The sequence below is a fragment of the Paroedura picta genome, chromosome 13 (assembly GCF_049243985.1).
Source record: "Paroedura picta isolate Pp20150507F chromosome 13, Ppicta_v3.0, whole genome shotgun sequence".
In the NCBI taxonomy this organism is placed as follows: Eukaryota; Metazoa; Chordata; class Lepidosauria; order Squamata; family Gekkonidae; genus Paroedura; species Paroedura picta.
Window position 1 is genome coordinate 11,137,093 of NC_135381.1, and position 18,481 is coordinate 11,155,573.

The 18,481-nt window shown below is 42.2% G+C and overlaps 1 protein-coding gene across 2 annotated transcripts in view; it reads left to right on the forward strand.

The window, feature by feature from the left end:
- Window positions 1-18,481, forward strand: part of MED13L (mediator complex subunit 13L) — a 163,188-nt gene that overhangs the window by 109,284 nt on the left and 35,423 nt on the right. The window contains exons 8-16 of one of the 2 annotated variants that reach the window (XM_077308793.1): window positions 2,495-2,657; window positions 3,853-3,954; window positions 5,264-5,989; window positions 10,164-10,386; window positions 12,121-12,226; window positions 12,518-12,642; window positions 13,298-13,397; window positions 16,868-17,088; window positions 18,025-18,230. In XM_077308793.1, coding sequence (XP_077164908.1) covers window positions 2,495-2,657; window positions 3,853-3,954; window positions 5,264-5,989; window positions 10,164-10,386; window positions 12,121-12,226; window positions 12,518-12,642; window positions 13,298-13,397; window positions 16,868-17,088; window positions 18,025-18,230 — 1,972 coding nt within the window. Of the gene's footprint in view, window positions 1-2,494; window positions 2,658-3,849; window positions 3,955-5,263; window positions 5,990-10,163; window positions 10,387-12,120; window positions 12,227-12,517; window positions 12,643-13,297; window positions 13,398-16,867; window positions 17,089-18,024; window positions 18,231-18,481 lie in introns of both variants that reach the window. The other variant, XM_077308792.1, reaches the window with a different exon arrangement.

Below are 18,481 nucleotides of genomic sequence, written 5' to 3' on the forward strand. Positions count from 1 at the left end.
GCTGATTTCCGTCTCACAGTTCACTTGATCCTCTAAGTGGTGGCAGAGCAGGGCAGTTCAGTGAATAATGGCAGTAAATAAAACAAACCCGAGGCATGTAAATTGAACAAGTGAAGATTTGTTTTAAAAAATTGTAATTCAGTGCTTTTGCCTTGATGCCAAGTGCCCCTTCCTCCTCATGCAAGGTGGCTTTCCTTTTTGTTTTTGTTTTCCCCACATCCGTAATAACATTAAAGGCAAAGGCAAAGGTATCCCCTGTGCAAGCACCGAGTCATGTCTGACCCTTGGGATGACGCCCTCTAGCGTCATGGCAGACTCAATACGGGGTGGTTTGCCACTGCCTTCCCCAGTCATTACCGTTTACCCCCCAGCAAGCTGGGTACTCATTTTACCAACCTCGGAAGGATGGAAGGCTGAGTCAACCTTGATCCGGCTGCTGGGATTGAACTCCCAGCCTCATGGGCAGATAGCTTCAGACAGCATTTCTGTCGCTTACCACCCTGCGCCGCAAGAGGCTGGTGTAATGACATTAATTCGGACTTTTTTGCTTTGCAGAGATTGTACACACTCAGAACCGATTTAGACTTTCTGCAGTCCACTTTTTAATGTTCTGCAGTACATTTGTGCATGCTCCCATGTCTGGGATCTTTGATTGCTCATAATTCAGTGAAGCGCTCCAGCAATAATTGAAATCTTAGAATTTAGACACTGGTGAATTATTGTTAAGGCCATCTGTGTTTTCTTCAACATTTTTCTGACAGCTGTGGGTAAGTTGGGTTTTGTTAAACTAAGGATTGTTCCACTAAAATTTCTCTCTAGATGCCTTTTCGTGGTATAGCCGTTTATTTCAAAAGCACAGTTTAGTAAATTCTAAATTCGAAACAGAAATTCATTACAAGAAGCTAATGGCTTTGGCAGGACCAGAGCATAAGCAGCCAACTGCTAAGGGTCCTGTGACAATGTGGGAGTGCAATAGCACCGAAGGTCAGCACTAGGAATATCCCCGAAATGTGATTTTATATTTTTACCCCCTCCTGTGGGCAAACGTCAAACCTTGTGATGGTGGAAGCCAGGGACTTGAAATATTATTTTTACCCTGAAAAAGCACCATGTTTGGGTTGTCCCAGTGACACAGCAGCTTAGACAACGTCTAAGCCATTACTTAAAGATCAGAAATGCCAATAAAGGTACTCTGAATCTGAATCAGATAGAAAAGTTTGTTTTTGATTCAAGTAAGTTTTAGGCCGTTTATGCACTGGAGGTTTCATGCTGTGCTGCAGGCTGGAGTTTTAATCATGGCAGGTTGCCCCACCTCTTCCTACACCCACACGGGGGAGCATTTGGCCTGGTGCACCTTATCAACACCCTGTTTGTGCTCCTGCACGGGAGCTGGAGCAGTGAAGTGCCCAGTGCATAAACGGTCTTAGAAGGGATTCGAGCAAGTTTTAGAAGGGAGTTTTGTGCTGACCGAGTGTAGTAAGCTACTGGTGAAGGCAGGAGTCTGGTTGGCAAGCCATCAAAATAATAAAAACTGAAGCAAAAAAAAATTGCTTATAAGCCTTTCTATAGTTGTAGAAGACAGCTATCAACAAGTAGATTCTTTTTTTTGCCTCTGGTGTAGTGTTGCTTTGGCTGCTTTCAGTGTTTTATTCATAAGGGTTTTTTCCCCCCTCCCTGCCCATGCCAGACATAAGGACAAGGAGTTCTGTAAACATCTTTGACCTTGTTTGAGGATTTGTACTATTACCTTTTTTTCCAGCTCAAGCACAGAGCATGTAGTAGGCAGCCAGGAGACGAAGAAAACTAAAAGCTCCCTCTGCTGCCCAAGTTGGGTTTGCAGTCAGCTAGCACATGTCCTCATAACGGCAAGAACTGGAGCTGTAGCTTGTGGGGTTTATGACATAATTTACTGCTCCTGAATGGGAATAACGTGCTCTCATTCTTGCATGGTTGTGGACAGCATCCAAAGAATGCTTTCTTAGCTCTTTGGCAGCTTTGCACAGATATTTATAAATGGCTTGCACGTAGCGTTGGAACATTTTGATAGTGGATGTTAGGCAGCTTACCATAAATGTGAGGCTGAACTTCCTCTTCAGTACTGAAATTCAAGAAAGCGGGGGGGGGGGGACACACCCCAAATCCTAGGTGTAAAGATGTCTTATACTGTTGGTGTGCTCATATGTCATTTTCACATACCCAGTGTTAAAACAGTTCGGATTTCCGGTAACTGTGGTGATGCAAATGTTTCATTAGATATCACCCCCTCAAATATGTATCTTTGATTTCTGTAATATCACCAGTAGCAAAGGTTATGCATCGTTCTCCGCACAGTTCTTTCAGCATCAGCCTCCGGGCAACCAATTCTAGATCTGTGAAAGTGTTTCAGAAGACCTGAGTGTGCATGTGAGATCATCAGGTTTCCAAAGAGCACCTTTTCAGGAAAATAGCGCTTGCCCTTCTGACAGTTTCTGCATTGTTGCCATTTGTTTTTCAGGGGAAAGTGGAGGCATTCCAAGCATAGTCAGTCACTCGGCAGCACCAGACGGGGTGGTCACTGTGCAGAGTCCAAAGAAATCAGGGAAGATCCCTCCAAAATTCCAGAATCGCATGGTCCACAGAGTTTGGAAGGAATGCATCCTCAACAGGCCACCATCCAAGTAAGAGATCAGCAGCTTCCTCTCTTAGGATTGGGTGCCTGTGCAGATTCTTAACAAGCAGTTATTTCACATATATCATTTTTTTCACTTGCATTTTTGTTAGCATTCAGTGTGAAATACTGTAAGAGCCTCGCTGAATCAGATCAGAGGTCCGTTTAGTCAGTCACCCTGTTTCCCACGGTGTCCAGTCTTAGTTTTGGAAACCGGCGAGCAAAGTAAGAAGACATTAGCCCTTTCATGCTGTTTCCCTTCTGCAACCTGTGTTCAGTGGTGCATTGTGTCTGAACATGGAGATTCCTCATAGTCATAGGAGCATTGCCCATTTTTGCCACTGTGAAGGTTAGCAATCAACTTCCAGTTAAACCTGTGAAAGTTGACCTTTACTGCCATAAGGCAGAAGTGATTAACATGATGTCTTGCTGGGCAGCATGTTGGAGAGCCAGTTTGGTGTACGGTTAGGAGTGCGGACTTCTAATCTGGTATGCCAGTTTGATTCTGCGCTCCCCCACATGCAATCAGCTGGGTGACCTTGGGCTCGCCAGGGCACTGATAAAACTGTTCTGACCGAGCAGAGATATTAGCAGTGATATCTCTCAGCCTCACCCACCCCACAGGGTGTCTGTTGTGGGAAGAGGAATGGGAAGGCAACTGTAAGCCGCTTTGAGCCTCCTTCGGGTAGGGAAAAGCGGCATATAAGAACCAACTCTTCTTCTTCTTCTTCATCAGGGCATGGAACTGGAGTCACTGTTGTCTTCTCCTTCTGAACTTGTATCTAAAAGAAAATTATATTAAATGATGATGAAACAAGTTTGTTACAGAATATTCTCTGTCCCTGCCCATTGTCTGTTGAGCATCACTGCCCTCTTGCACAACTCCAATCTACAGCCACCGCTTCAGAATTAATACTTAATGACTCTGACTGGGTGACTGGGTTGGTGCAGTGATCAGGAAACGGGTTGTTTTCTCCCTAGTCTTTGGCTCTTAGAAATTCCCTTTAGCAAGTATTGTAAATATTTTTTTGCCCTCTGTTCACGGTCCAGGTCAGGAAAAAAACCCTGAAATGCATAGAAACAAACCCGATTGGACTTAAATAATCACTTAGTCTCCACGGTTTTCTTGTTAGCATATACAACCATGCATGGAGGATTGTCAGTGTACTGACACAATTGTGTATTCCCCCCTCCCCTTTCAGAAGGAATCAGATTACTGCTACAGTTGTGGAGGAAGAAGCCCCCAACAACAGTGTGTCTTGGGATTTTGTTGATCCGGTCCAAAGAGTCTGCTGTTCTTGTTCCAGGTGTGTACAAAAAAAAAATAAAAAAGAGGACAGTGTCAGCATCATTCACATTGCTAGGGCACAGGTGCCATCAAAAATGCCACCATGGTGGAATTCTGAACAAACAGAAGTTTTGTATAGTTTCTGCATAGCAAAAGTGGGTAGTGCTGCCATCGTACTAGTCATAAATCATAAAGTCTGTATCTGGAGCTGTCATGATTTTTCAAACTACATTGAAGTAGCCCATATTGTTGCTGACTTACAAAAGTATTCCACTTTTCTGTTCTTACAAGGGCCACAAAGATGGCTAATAATTTGAAACACACAAGATAAAATTACATTATTAAGGCTACTTATCAATGCCGCTCCCAACCAGACATCATTAAAGCAGTTTTACAACAAAGTTAAAACACATTAAAAAACATACAAAAAATTAAAATATTGTTTAGGAAAGAGGGGTTGTTGAGGGAGTACCCATGGTACTTCTTGTCTTTTTTGTCAGACATGCAAGAGGATGGTATTAAATTTATTATTATTTTCTGGGTCAGTGAGATGTGGAAGTGAGTAAGCACTTGTATAATAGAGATGAATGCCATCTCTGTCCTGCAGTGTGAAAGGAGTGTGAGCAACAGTTACTGTTCTAGATCCCTTGTAGTCAGTTCTTGCTGAATGAGGGAAGTGGAAGCTGCAGCCTTCAGAAGTAAATCTGGATGCTTCAGGCTGATGCATGGAGCACGGAGTTGGCCAAATCGCTTGTATGGCCCCTTCCAACTCTATGATTCTATGATTCTATAAGCAATGGCTGGACAGATACTTCTCCTGGATGCTTTAGGCTGATCCTGCCTTGAGCAGAGGGTTGGACTAGTTGGCTTCTCTGGCCCCTTCCAACTCTATGGTTCTATGATTCTAAACCATTGTATTCTATATTTTTAAACTCAGACGAGCCGTCTATAAAGGTGCTTCAAAAACGTTTGATCAGAAGAGACTTTTCCTACTAGAACAGCATTACGAACAAGCCCACAAAAGTAACTATCACCCCTTAAACCCAAAGCACTTATTTGTCTGCTATTACATACCAATGTAATTCCATGTTTTACCACAGCCAGAAAGGAAAGAAGCTTGTTCATATCCACTTTACAAAAGCTTTCTTCATAGGGAGTGGTTATTTTTAAAAGTTAAAAGAACAGAAGGAAAATATGGCTGTTACGTTACATTTGGAAGGTGGTTTTCCCATGAGATTGAGAAGTAACTGGGGCGTCCAGGGGGGTTGTCCCATGCCCTTTTTATTTTCACAACCCATTCAGCAAAGGCTTCCCGATTACTTTTGCAGGCACAAGCTTCTCAAGCAACGTTGCGCTGTGGGTTCGAGTCGTCCACCAACGATATCACAGCCAGGATTTGGTGCGGGATCCTTGTCCTCTGCCTCCTTGCCACCTCCTGCCTCTAAGCACAAAACCACTGAGAGACAGGAGAAATCAGAAAAACTTCAAAAGAGGTCACTGCTGCCATTTCACCATCGTCCTTCTGTCAGTGAAGAGCTGTGTATGGAGCAGGACCCATCAGGACAGAAGTTGGCCTTGGCAGGGATGGACCCTTCCTTGGAAGCCTCTAGTAGCAGGAAATATGAGAAGCCGCTCTCTCTGCCGCCAAGGCACCCAAGCAAACCGACAAATTTGAATCCTATGGATTCCCCCCATTCTCCCACATCTCCTCTGCCTCCCACACTTAGCCCCCAGCCAAGAGGACAAGAAACCGATAGCTTAGACCTTCCGTCAGTTCCTGTGAATCCAGCCCTCTACAACAGTGGATTAGAACTTCAGCCCATGGCCAGTGCAGAGGACCGAACAGTTCTTGTAGGCCAGAGGCTGCCTCTGATGGCAGAAGTTAGTGAGACAGCTTTATACTGCGGCGTCTTACCCAACCAAGAATCGTCAACTAAGTGGCAGGGCTATGTTCTTCCCTCAACTGATGATTCAGAGTTCAGGCCACCAGAGCTCCAGTGTGATAGATACGACAGCAAGACGGATACAGTCTCTGATAGCACTGCACTGAAAAGGTAACACGATCCCTAAGGTATTGCATGTCCCAAATGTTGTTGTTGTTTGAGATATTTTTGTCTATGATGATTTCCCAGGTTAGATTTTGCTGTTAAGTGATGTCAAGCAGGAACATGGGAAGGAAATGAACTCTAGAAGCATTTCCAGAATGGTTTCCCAGCCCACAGTAGATGGGTTTTCTTTAGACCTATGCAGATTTTTCTCAAACATGCATGCACTGGGGTACTCATGTTTTGCCCTTCCCTACCAGGAGGAAAATGAAGATGGGGTAGGGCTGTGAGCCTTTGAAGAAGACTCAAGGTCAGATATACATGTTAGGCCTTGTCTTGTTAGTTTTGTTTCCCAAAGGTTTGAGTCTTGCAAGAGTACAAAATGTTATTGCATTAAAAAAATCAACACATAAGTTTTGTAATGGTGGGGGCAGTGGAGGTGATGCATGCACAGTTGGGGAGAAATACCTAGATCATTTGAACCATGAGCTTTTAGATCTTGCCTTCAGATTATCACACAGTGCTAAGGCCAAACGCATAGTGTGTATAATACCTTTTGAAATATTGATTCTTGTTTTGTGTTGAACTATTGAAAGTAACAGTTTCACTGAAGATTGCATCAATATCTCCTTCCTAAATCTATTTACATGCATTTTTAACAAAAGAAAAGTAAAATGGCTTTTGCATATAAGTGTGGTAGAAGTTTGTTAGTTTATAGACTTTCAGACAGTATTATTTGTCTTGGAGTTACATGTTCCTGGAGTTTTTTAAATATAACAACAAATTTGAAAGAACCTTTGCTTTTTAAGTATACGTTATGCTCATGTATAGACATGAATTAATTGAGATGAACTAGCATAGGTGAAAATGTTTCTGTCCCACAAATATTTAGCAGGGTGTATTCGGTAAAGTTCAGGAGGAGTTACAAGTGATTATAGGTGATGTGTCTGTATTTCAATCGCTATGGATTTGCATAGAGCAGGGGTAGTCAAACTGCGGCCCTCCAGATGTCCGTGGACTGCAATTACCAGGAGCCCCTGCCAGCGAATGCTGGCAGGGGCTCCTGGGAATTGTAGTCCACGGACATCTGGAGGGCCGCAGTTTGACTACCCCTGGCATAGAGCCACTGTAAGACTCCCAGTTCAAATTCAGTTATGGATTAGTAAAATTGTATGGAATACTACCAATGGGGCCATGTTGCCAACCCTTGTAGGCATTTCAAAACCATCATCTTTTGGGCAAAGCTAGACCTTACAGGCATTGTGTAGCTGCCACCTAAATAGCATCTCTTTCCTCTTCTTGCACTAACGTCTCGTACAGCAAAATAATCCAGCATGTGGCCATGTCATGACTCTTCTCACCACTTCTCTGTTGGCTACTGTTTACTGGGAGGAGGGTGCAGAAGCTGACAGTACCGTGATGACATAGTACATATTTTGTATAACTGAATGTCGCTGGGGAGGAGAAAAAGAGGGAAATGTGAGGCTGTTGTTTTAGGGGACTGCCCTGTGCCTTTCCATAATGTCAATTGGTTTCCTGTGCTTTTTCAGTTCTGCTGTAGTGTAGACTAGGGATGGGCATGAACTGGCTCACAATCCAAACTTGGCACAAACCTGAGCCAGTTTGGAGCCTCCAAATGGGTGTTTGAGGAAGGTGCCTTCCTGGAACATTTACTTTCTGGAACATTCCCTTCCAAGTGAGGGAATGGGCACAGCTGCCCCCACCGGTTGAAAAGGCTGTGAGCTGTTTCACCAGTTAGTTTTGCCCCCCCCCCTTCTGGTTTAAAACAGATTGTTTTTGTGCATGAGAGGGACAGAGGAACCAGGGTGTAGGGGGAAGCCAGAGAAATGCATCCCTAAATTGTATAAGATTGTCCATATTTATGTTGACTATACAAGCCCCTTTGCAGGCAGCGCAAGAGAGAAAAGAGGCTTCTTGTCTGGCACACCCATGAAGCCCTGTAGATCTCAGGCCAAAGGAAATAGTTGTAAGCCTGGGATTAAAGATGATTATGTGGGTTCTGAAGAAAAGGTTGTTTTAAATTGGTGTCCCTGAGGGTAAGATGTGATTATACAAGGATACAACAAATACTTTATTGGCAGCTCTAGGAAGCAAACACTGTGAATCCACTCCTCAAGTCTTGGCTGAGCTGGCTTTCATAGGCTCAAGAATGATAATCACTTAATTTCGAGGGGCAGAGAGGAGGTGGGGAAGCAGGTGGGGATTATACCGCGTTGCAAGAGAGGCGGTGATGGCCAGAAGGGGAATTTTACAGAAGACAAGTTCAAGAGAATCACTGGTTAAGTCAGTCCAAAGGTAGACGCTGAAGAAGGAAGCTTGAGAAAGAAGATGGGGGGCAGCAAGACCAAAGAACTTATTTACAGGAATGTTAGTCATCAAGGAGAAGGGTTGGAATGTTGCATTGTGCAATAAGTTTCAAAGTTTGGTGCACAAATTGACAATTCTACAATTGGTGCTATAACTTGACTGTTGCAGGGGCATCTTCAGCATGGCACTTGTCTTAGAAATCTTAGTTTTGCTCAATTTCTCTCATATTGAGATTGGCTACCATTCCTGAGAACAATGGTTTTGCATACAGATACTGGATTTGATTACTTCCATTCACCATGTCGTCCCGTTCCCCAAAAGTCCCTCGCTTCCATGTGGCCGTGTGTTTAGTGGGTTCAGTTACTTACATTACTTGCTTCCGTGTAACGTTGGCCATCATTCGACTTTTCAAATATTGTCTCGGTTAGTAAAAATGCTTCCATTATGAGCACACTCAATACTTATAGTAATTCCAAAAACAAACCAGCTATGTTTTGTAAACTAATCATTCTCGCTAATAAGCATAATAAACTAGTTTATCAAAATAACATTAAACGAAATCAAAGTAGTGTCTGTTAAAAACTGGTTTTTGAACGGCTCTTATGCAAAGTAGGGACCAGGTCATTTTTTCCAGTTTGAAGATGTAGGGGACCAATCCGCATAGCATTGCTCTGTCCTTGACCTGCTGCAGAGTTAGGAGGCAAAGAGTTTTTACTTCTAACGGCCATCATCATAATAGATAAATTGCCATCTCTATAGTGGCGTTTTTGGTTATGTGCTTTAACTTGACAGTATTTATCCCCGTGAAGTAGTAGGTGGTCAGTTGAGGGGGTCAATTAATAAAATTTGACTGGTCAGTTGACTTGAATGCCATGGGTTTTTTAACGCTTTGTATGCAGGAGGTGACAAGTTTAACCTCGACAGAGCCTTTTGGCTTTAGGTTGGTGGATATTGGACAAGATTTTTCTATTCATGAAACCCTGAAGAACTGCTTCCTGTTACAGTAAGCAATACTGAGAAAGATGGACCAGTGTTCTAACTGTGAGGCAGCTTCATGTTGCATAGAGAAGACACACAGAATGAAATGATAAAACAGGAGATCTCAAATGCACACCCAAAAATGTTCTATTCCTGTTGGGACTTAGGTAGTAGGCTGGATTCTAGGTGAGCAGAACTTTGCCCCATAGCATATTGCTTCATTTGGCTTGTTGAACTTGTTTCCCCCTGTCAAATGTCAGAATGGTGCGCTTTCACAGAAATAAGTGTGGATTTGCAAAAATGCCTCTCCGTGTTGGTTAGAATCAACAGTGCTGAAAACTAGACCTGTAAGAATAGCGGACAGGAGATGGCTGAGAGTACCATTCGGCATTATTTTTCTATGTAGGGACCAATCCCTTCCTATGCAATGACATTACATCAAAAATAGCCTCAAATGGGAGACAGATGATGGGGCTACATATTTTGCATCATGCTGTTTCATAGGAAAAGGCAGTGCATGGACATTGTGCATCCTGTTCCTGTGAAGTAAAATAATGTCCAAAGCAGACACTGAAGATAGATTTGTACCATTTTTCCTTTGGCACCCATTACTGGAAACGCACTGAAATGTTGCTGATTTTGCTAATCTGTGACGAACCTGTAAATATCTACTTTCTTTTGGCCCAGGATGTCAGTGTGCAGAGCAGCAGCCAATGTTTAAAAGTGTCAGGAATTTAGTCATGCTGTCCTAGAGAAATACTTTGTTTCAATTGTACGGAGTCAGAAAAGGGGATTACGTCGGCTGTTTTTCTGTAAGGAAAATCTATAAACCTGCCGGACAAACTTCGCTGAATGTTTTTCCATTTCCTTTTTCTAGGCTCTTAGCACAACCTAATAAACGATTTAAAATCTTGGAAGAAACTCCCCCAGTGTCGGCAATGAATTACCTTGACTCCTTACCTCTGATACAGCAGCCCGGCGAATGCTTGGGAGATGTCAGTGATCCATATACCTTTCAGGACGGTGACATCAAATACAGCTTCACTGGCACTAAAAAATGCAAACTCGGGACTGAGAGAGACTCTCTGAAGAAGAATAAGGTACCTTGTTCTTAGAGTGGATCAGTTTAATTTTATTTATTTGGAAACGCTTCCTATTTTACTACCTCTCAGGACTCAAGGCAGTTTAGGTTCTATGAAGAAAGCACTTAATAGAGCGGTGTTTCCCAACCTGTGGACTGGGAACCAAAAGTGGCTCATCGAGCTTCTGAAAGTGCCATCACCAAAGACTGCCCTAGTCCTTTCCATTGCTGTCTTTTGTATTTTGGAAATCAAGATCTGACACTGGAAACAGTATCACCCATTTGATTTTGCATCTTTCTTCAGAGAAGCACACAATGCCCAGGGGAGGAATAAGACCTGTGCTGGCTGAGGATTTTGCTAACCAGACAAATACGTTTTTTCAGCCTCCTGTTAAAATTGTATAAATACGTTAGCTACGTATGGGTGCATCTGTATAATTGTCCTCTGATAATGATCTCTTAGATTGAAACAGGTTAAGTCCAGGTCCTAGCAATTTGGCAGTACTGGATATCTTACATTTGCCAACTGATATTCTTTTTTTTAAAATATTTGAGCTCTAATAAATTTTTATATTGTTTTATAAAATTGATTTCATCCCTATCCTCTTTGGTTCTCACCAAAAAACTTGAGTCAGTCCTGGATGCTTCCTCCATAGCAACTAATTTGGGACTTGTGGGTCACCATATCGAAAAGGTTGGGAACCGTTGGTATAGTGAATCAACAGAAAAAAACAATGAAGGAATATGTTTTAAAGAACCTTATCCTCCCAGCAGTGACCCAAAGCAAGGGGGGGATTGCTGATCTAGATAGATAGATAGATAGATAGATAGATAGATAGATAGATAGATAGATAGATAGATAGATAGATAGATAGATAGATAGATAGATAGATAGATAGAACTTCAACTACCCTCCTATTGACTGAGTCATGCTGTAGAACTGAGATTCCTAGACATCATACATGACTGCACTTGAAATTTAGTTACAAAGTCAATGAGAGGGGTAGTGATATTGGACTTGGTTCTGAGTGGGAAACAGGAACTGGTGACAGATGTACAGATCGTTGCAGAAGTTAGGAACAGTGACCACAATAGTGACCACAATAGTATGAAATTTAGCATTCATGTCCCTAATGTCCAAAATGGTAGCATTTGATTTTAACGGGTGAACAATGATTGTCCCTTTTGGTTGGCATTCCGGTTTGTAGGGAAAGCACAAGGAAAGCATATTCTGTGGTCACAGCCTATAATGTACCACCCCATATTTTCTAGAAGCCCAGAAGCAAGCAGTTGGCTTGCCATGTGCTAGGGCAGAGGAGAAGAAGGATCAAGTTGACCTGAAGATCATCTGCAATAGAATAGCTGTGCCTTGAGCACGGTTGGGGGATCCATGTGCTGTGGTCACGTTGCTACCATTTATATTGGTACTTCCTAATAATCCTGCAACTCTGGAAAGCAGTGATTCAAATTTGCTTAAACATTTCTCTTCTACAAGCATTGATTTTGGTAAGCACAGCTTTAAAGTATGATTTTGAAGAGGCCATGGTCTCTTGTTTCCTGGTATTAATCACAGGGCCATGTTTTCTATGTGGTTCTTGATAATTTTGTGTTGGAAAGTGTCGAATACATTGGCCATTCAATGCAGGCACAGGTAAATATGTTCAAATGACAAACACAGCTTCCATTTTAAAAATCTTCCTCCTGGATATCCCAACCTTTGATACAAATAGTGTTGTGTACTCTATGTTCACAGTCAGAAGATGGAACTGTAACTAAGGAGATTTCTGCATCCGGTCATTCTACTACCATGCCAGATGGGAAAGATGCAATGTCCATTTTCAGTTCTGCTCCTAAAACAGGTATATTAAAATCTCTTCCACACCTCCTGGAAGGAATACTAGAGGAAAACTTGTCAAGATTCATTGCCATAAAACTTTGCTATGAACTGATAAAGAAGAAAACTGGGGACTGTAATGATGCCATTCAGCATCTATTATTCTATACTTAACTGTCTCCATTTCAGTGGAGGCTCATATTATCTCTAGTAGAAACTTTGGAACACTTGTGTTTTCTTGCCATTTAATTTGCAGTGTCTTTCATGTTTTCTGCCGTAGTCCTGAAGCCCTTTCCCCCCCTTTCCTCTCTCCTAGACACCCGGCAAGATAATGCAGCAGGCCGTGCTGGTTCTGGTAGCCTCACACAAGTAACAGACTTGGCTCCATCACTACATGATTTAGACAACCTCTTTGATAATTCAGATGAAGATGAGCCTGGAGTAAGTGCATGATGAGGGGAGCTGTGCTGTGTGTACCTTGTGCCTCTGTGTGGCTATAGAATAATATCTGATTCCATTGGGAGAATGGCAGGCATTGTTTCTTTCTTCTTCCTATTGTCCCAGGGAATGAATTAGGCAAGGAACTGGGTAAGGAGCATCACACAACTTGTTTTCCTGTGATCTCAAAGGAGGCTTCTAGAAGAGGAATGTTCCTACTGATGTAACTGATAACTTGGTGCTTTTTGTGATCATGAACTTGGTTTTGTACTCTACGTTAGTGCCTATGATAGCAGGAGCTTTATACTGTTTGCAGGCATTTCTCATTATCAGATCACAAAATGTGCCAAACTCATGAAAATTAACTGGGCACTTAATTAATTTTAAAAAGGATATATAGACCTTTTAATAATTAGGAATAAACTGGAGCAAGTAAATGACTTAGTTATTGTTCCCCAATGATAATTTCCCTATTCAAATAAAAAAATGCTATGAACGGATACTGTTGTCTATTTGGGAATAAAAAATTAATCATCTTTTCAGCATTGGGATGAGCTCTGAAATTCATGCTGTAATTAAGTTAACACCTTAATTTCTTTTTTGCAAGTTTTAGTTATTTAATTATTTATCTATTTATTGATTTATCTCCTATGCCTAGGCTGTATCCCCTGCCCTGCGATCATCAAAAATTCCCGTTGTGGGAACTGAAGAACGCCCTCTGGGTAAGGATGGCAGAACAGCAGTTCCTTATCCACCAAGTAAGTAGCAGAGCCTGATAGCAGCTTTATTCCCGGATTCGGCCAGTTGCTAGCGTTTCCCCTCTCTTATAGGACTGTCAGAAACGAGAGAATAAAAAACAGGATGTGAATTTGTATCGCATCTATCACCCCCAAATTGGCCAGAGGCCATTAAAAGTCAGTCTAGGAATTAAATTGTCATTAAATATGCTCCGGTGGAGAGCTTCTTGATGAGGTCTCAACCCAACCAAGATGGCTCTTGGCTTCTGATTGTGGTGAAAGTTGGTAGGAGCTGATCACTAAAAGCCATCTTTAAAAAAATGATACATTGCACATATGCACTAATCTGTTAATCTGAGTAGCAATTGGGTGATCTGGGGTGATTTCCTTACTGTTTTCTCTCTGAAAGAAGTCTTTGTTGCTGAAACAAGCTGCTTCTATCTTCCTGGTATAAGCTGAGCAGCCGTTCCTCTTACATACCCGTCTTCGCAAAAATCATCATTGGTTTATTAGCTGCTCTGTTGAGGCAGAGTATTGCTACCCAAATATGACTGTACAAGAACTGTGGGGGAAATGTAATTATTTTTAATTTGAGCTGTCTTCATTTAGAAGCTATCAATTTACGAGTGGAGGTGGAATTTACTGTGTGTAATGGAAGCCAATGGTTTCTAATTGAAACTGTATTATATATCTTCATTAAATCCGTAGAGCAAGAGAGAAGTTGAGGCTGTCAAAGGTACAGCTGTTGGTTCTTAGTATGCCTTTAAACGGCTTTGGCGAACTCAAAGGGCATTTAGGTTGTGCCAAGGTTCTAGATCTTGCACATGTTTGCGTAGAGATTTCAGTGCCATTCTTTTCAATCTGGACAGAAACTGCAGAGAACTGGGAGTTTTGTCTCAGATCTCCAGATTCTCCACCCCAACCCTTCAATCCTCATGTATGTGATATACTTTAGAAATGTTTTATGTGTATTTGGAAATAGTATTTTGTGTGATCGTAACAGATGTCATTGTGAATTATAAGATTCTTAGCTTCAGAAGGAAAGGTACCGTGGCTACTCTAAGCAAAAAATCTCACTCCCCTGCAAATCATTCCTGAATGTTATCTCATTAGCTCTGGCTGGTAATGAGAACAAATTGAGGGGAAAAACCATGGTGTCACAAGGATGAGTCAGAGAGTTTTATGGACCCATAAAAGCAGTGCTGATTTACTCAAATGCAGAACTATGAGGTACACAGAGATTGGATTTTGACAGTTTTAGTAGATCTATCGCTTCTTAAAATATGCAAGGCTTTCTCAAGCATGACACATATGAAAATGAATAATAAGACCCAGTTCGTTCTGTGGGTTTATTTAATTAAACATTTTTATTCTTTTTAAGACACTGCATAGCAGAATATTTTTTTAAAACATTGAGGGGGACCCCCTCCCCCCAGTGGTATACCGTGGAGCTGTTTGGAAAGAGTTAAGCAGATATGGTTTGGCCCATGGTGTTACTTTTAGATAGAGCCATTTGTGTTCAGGATGTGTGTGGGGGGAAATTTGGGAGGAGTGGGAGGATATGTCAGACAGCTCGATAGCAGAACCTGTCTTTCATAGCACTGCACTGTGACAAGTTGGAAATCTAATCCCTCTGTGAAGGATTTCCATTAGATTGTTTCCTCAGAAATCCCCTCAGGTTATTGTCACTGAGAAATTACAAGGACATCCGATGCGAGTTGCATCCTTCACATCCTACACACTGGAAAGGGATGTCTCAGTGATGCTTCTGCTGCTAAGCTGGCTCAGAGTGGTCGTGGGGCCTTCAGGAAGGAGATACGATAGAGTTGCTTCTGTACCCTTAATGTGTGTGTTCAAGTTTATAGAGTTATAGGCTGGTTCACAATTGGTGACTGAGGTGGGATTGTTAAAGGTTTAGAGGTCTCTATCAATGAGATTTGGCTGGTAAGGCTTGGAGATTAGATCCCTCGTAATGCTTCCCAGCCTGTTACTTCTCGTTCTGGTGCCTATAGAACAGAGTGATGTCATCGAGAGGACCAGTATGAACAACCTGCATTGTTTTAGCAAACAGCAACAGAAAGGATGCTTCTTTTGCCTTTGCAGCCGCGAGAGTACACAGCGAGAGCCAGTTTGGTGTAGTGGTTAGGAGTGCGGACTTCTATCTGGTGAGCCAGGTTCGATTCTGCACTCCCTTACATGCAGCTGGGTGACCTTGGGCTCACCACAGCACTGAGAAAACTGTTCTGACTGAGCAGTGATATCAGGGCTCTTTCAGCCTCACTTCCCTCACAGGGTGTCTGTTGCAGGGAGAGGAATGGGAAGGCGCTTTGAGCCTCCTTCGGGTAGAGAAAAGCAGCATATAAGAACCAACTCTTCTTCTTCTTCTTCTTCTTCTTCTTCTTCTTCTTCTTCTTCTTCTTCTTCTTCTTCTTCTTCTTCTTCTTCTTCTTCTTCTTCTTCTTCTTCCAACTGTTCATGTGATCAACTGTTAGAATGAACAGTGCCTTTTTGGTATTTGCATCTTACCGATTTGTTCCTGTAGTGGATGTGTTTGTTAGGGATTTCTTCTGCCCTATAAAATATTTTTATAAATAAGCAACACTGGAAAATTATGCACGCGTTTGCATATTGATCAGTGATAGAGCCTGCTCAAACACACCCTTTTAAAACCCTTGGTGCATATTGACACCACCAGTTTGAAAACTGACCCTGTTAAGGAAACAAATAAATTAATAAATATGCTTAATAAATGTCCATTGGGGGAAAAAATCATTTTTGCGAGTCATGAGGCAACGATAGCAATTTCTTCTGATGCGTGCCTGCTCTCCCAGAGATGTCTTGAGGCAAAATTTCTAATTACCAAACTGCATTTTAGGAGTCGGAATAGCTTTCTTTTGTAGTCTTCCTAAATTAGGTTATGAGGCTGATTAGATGGGGAATTTCACAGGTTTTTAAATCCAAGGCAGCACTTGCAGCCTTTGTCTAGCTTTGGAAAAAACTTAACTTCTGTAACTTCCCTCCTCCCCAAGGTATGGGGTAAAGGTGTAGAGGTACAGCCCAGGCCCCTTTTAAAGGCCTTGGATGCTTATTGTAACAAGTGCCTGAAGGATTTTGCATGAGGTATCCTGGTCAGTTTTGTGAAATATTACTTGTTTGTGGTGCAGAGCACTGGAGCAGTCCGGAGGGCTTTTTCTTAGCCGTTGCTGCTCACTGTGGCTTATAAAAAATATTTTAAATAAATAAATATTTACCTGTAAGAATGTAGCTGGTAGCTTATGCTACTTCTTGAACTGAACACTAAGCGTAGGCACTCTCTGCAGGATTTTGCTCTTACGGGCTGCAACTGATTCGTGGGGCAAAATCTTGACCCTGGCAGCAAGTCTGCCTTCTTTTACTCTCTCAGGTTTCAGCCTTGTAGTTTTCTGTCCATTGTCTTTTGAGCCTCTTGGAAGGTTGAGTTTTACAAGGCCTGCGTCTGGCCTGTGTTTCAGCCGTGGCCGATCTGCAGAGGATGTTTCCCACGCCACCGTCCTTGGAGCAGCATCCTGCTTTCTCCCCTGTGATGAGCTACAAAGATGGCATCAGTTCAGAAACAGTGACAACCTTGGGGATGATGGAAAGTCCTGTGGTCAACATGGTCACAAATCAACTCACCGAGTTTAAGATGGAGGTAGAAGACGGGTTAGGCAGCCCTAAACCTGAAGAGATCAAGGTAAGCCAGTGCGAATTCGGTATCAAGAAATCCTTATCCCAGAGTCATTGTAAAGTATCCACTTCAAGGGCAGCTTTACTTTGAACATAACTAGTATCTCATGTCAAGAGCTTTCGTAGGCTATAATAGTATTGATCCGATGAAATCTCATCACAGTAATCAGCTTTTAAATTATAGTATTTCAGCATTACCTTGCAGCTACAAACTGACATGTCTGCTCTTCTATTCTACCATCTATAAAATTAAATATGAATGTTGTGTGCTTTATTCTGTAACTTGATGGCTGATTCGCTCATTACCCCTTTATATTAAGTAATTATTATGTGTAATGGGCTGAGTTCAATTATTGCACTAAGCCATGGTTAAGGAAGTTTGTATGGTTTGATAATGATACCTGAATTAGCCTAACTATGAAGTATAATTGGCTCGTCTACCAGAATGAGCAATGTGTTAGGCTTGTAAACCATGGTTTGTGCCAATAATGGCATACAGGTATGTGTCAGCATCCCATGTTCTTTCCAGGTGCTTTGTGCGGAAGGGATGCCAGAGTAATGGAACTGAGTGGAGCAGATTGGGCCACCAGCTGACCTTGGTGTCCATCTTTCCTATCCAGGGAAGTTTAATATGCCTTCCCACCAATGGATGCTAAGACATCTATCAGGACAGTGTTTCATCCTATGCTGTATGACTCTGTATTACAGGGAACAGAAAGAGGGAGCTAGAGGGAGGGCCATTGTGTTTGGCTGCAGCCCCAGTTTTCAGGCAATACCTAATTCCACGCTTACTTCCTGCAAAATCATAGCACCCCAGTGAAAATGTCTAGTAGCTGATGGATTTCAGTCAAGGAAAGTCAAATGAACTTTTTGTGATTTAAGCAATGGAGTTGGCCAGGACAAATGTGTTAAAAAAACTAGTGCAATTCTTTTGGCATTGCAGGATTTCTCCTTTGTGCACAAAGTTCCAACCTTTCATCCTTTTATGGGGTCCTCCATGTTTGCTCCATTGAAGATGCTCCCAAGCCAGTGCCTCCTACCTCTGAAGATTCCAGAGGCCTGTGTCTATCGGCCTTCCTGGGCAATTCCTCCAAAAATCGAACAACTTCCTTTACCACCTACAGCTGCTTTCATCAGAGATGGTTACAAGTAAGTCCAGCAGTGGAAGCAGGGTATATTTGCATAGGAAAATGAGCATCCTCATTCACTGATGTGCATCTTACGCCTTTTCTGTCTGCCTCAAGACAGAAAATCCCATCATTGTGGGATGGAGACTTAAAATTGCCAGCTGATAAAAATTGCTAAAATAGTTTTTGTATCTAGAATATTTAGACAGAAGTGGAGATTGAACCTTTCTGTAAAGAATGGGATCAATCTCCACTTCTGTTCCCTACAAACAA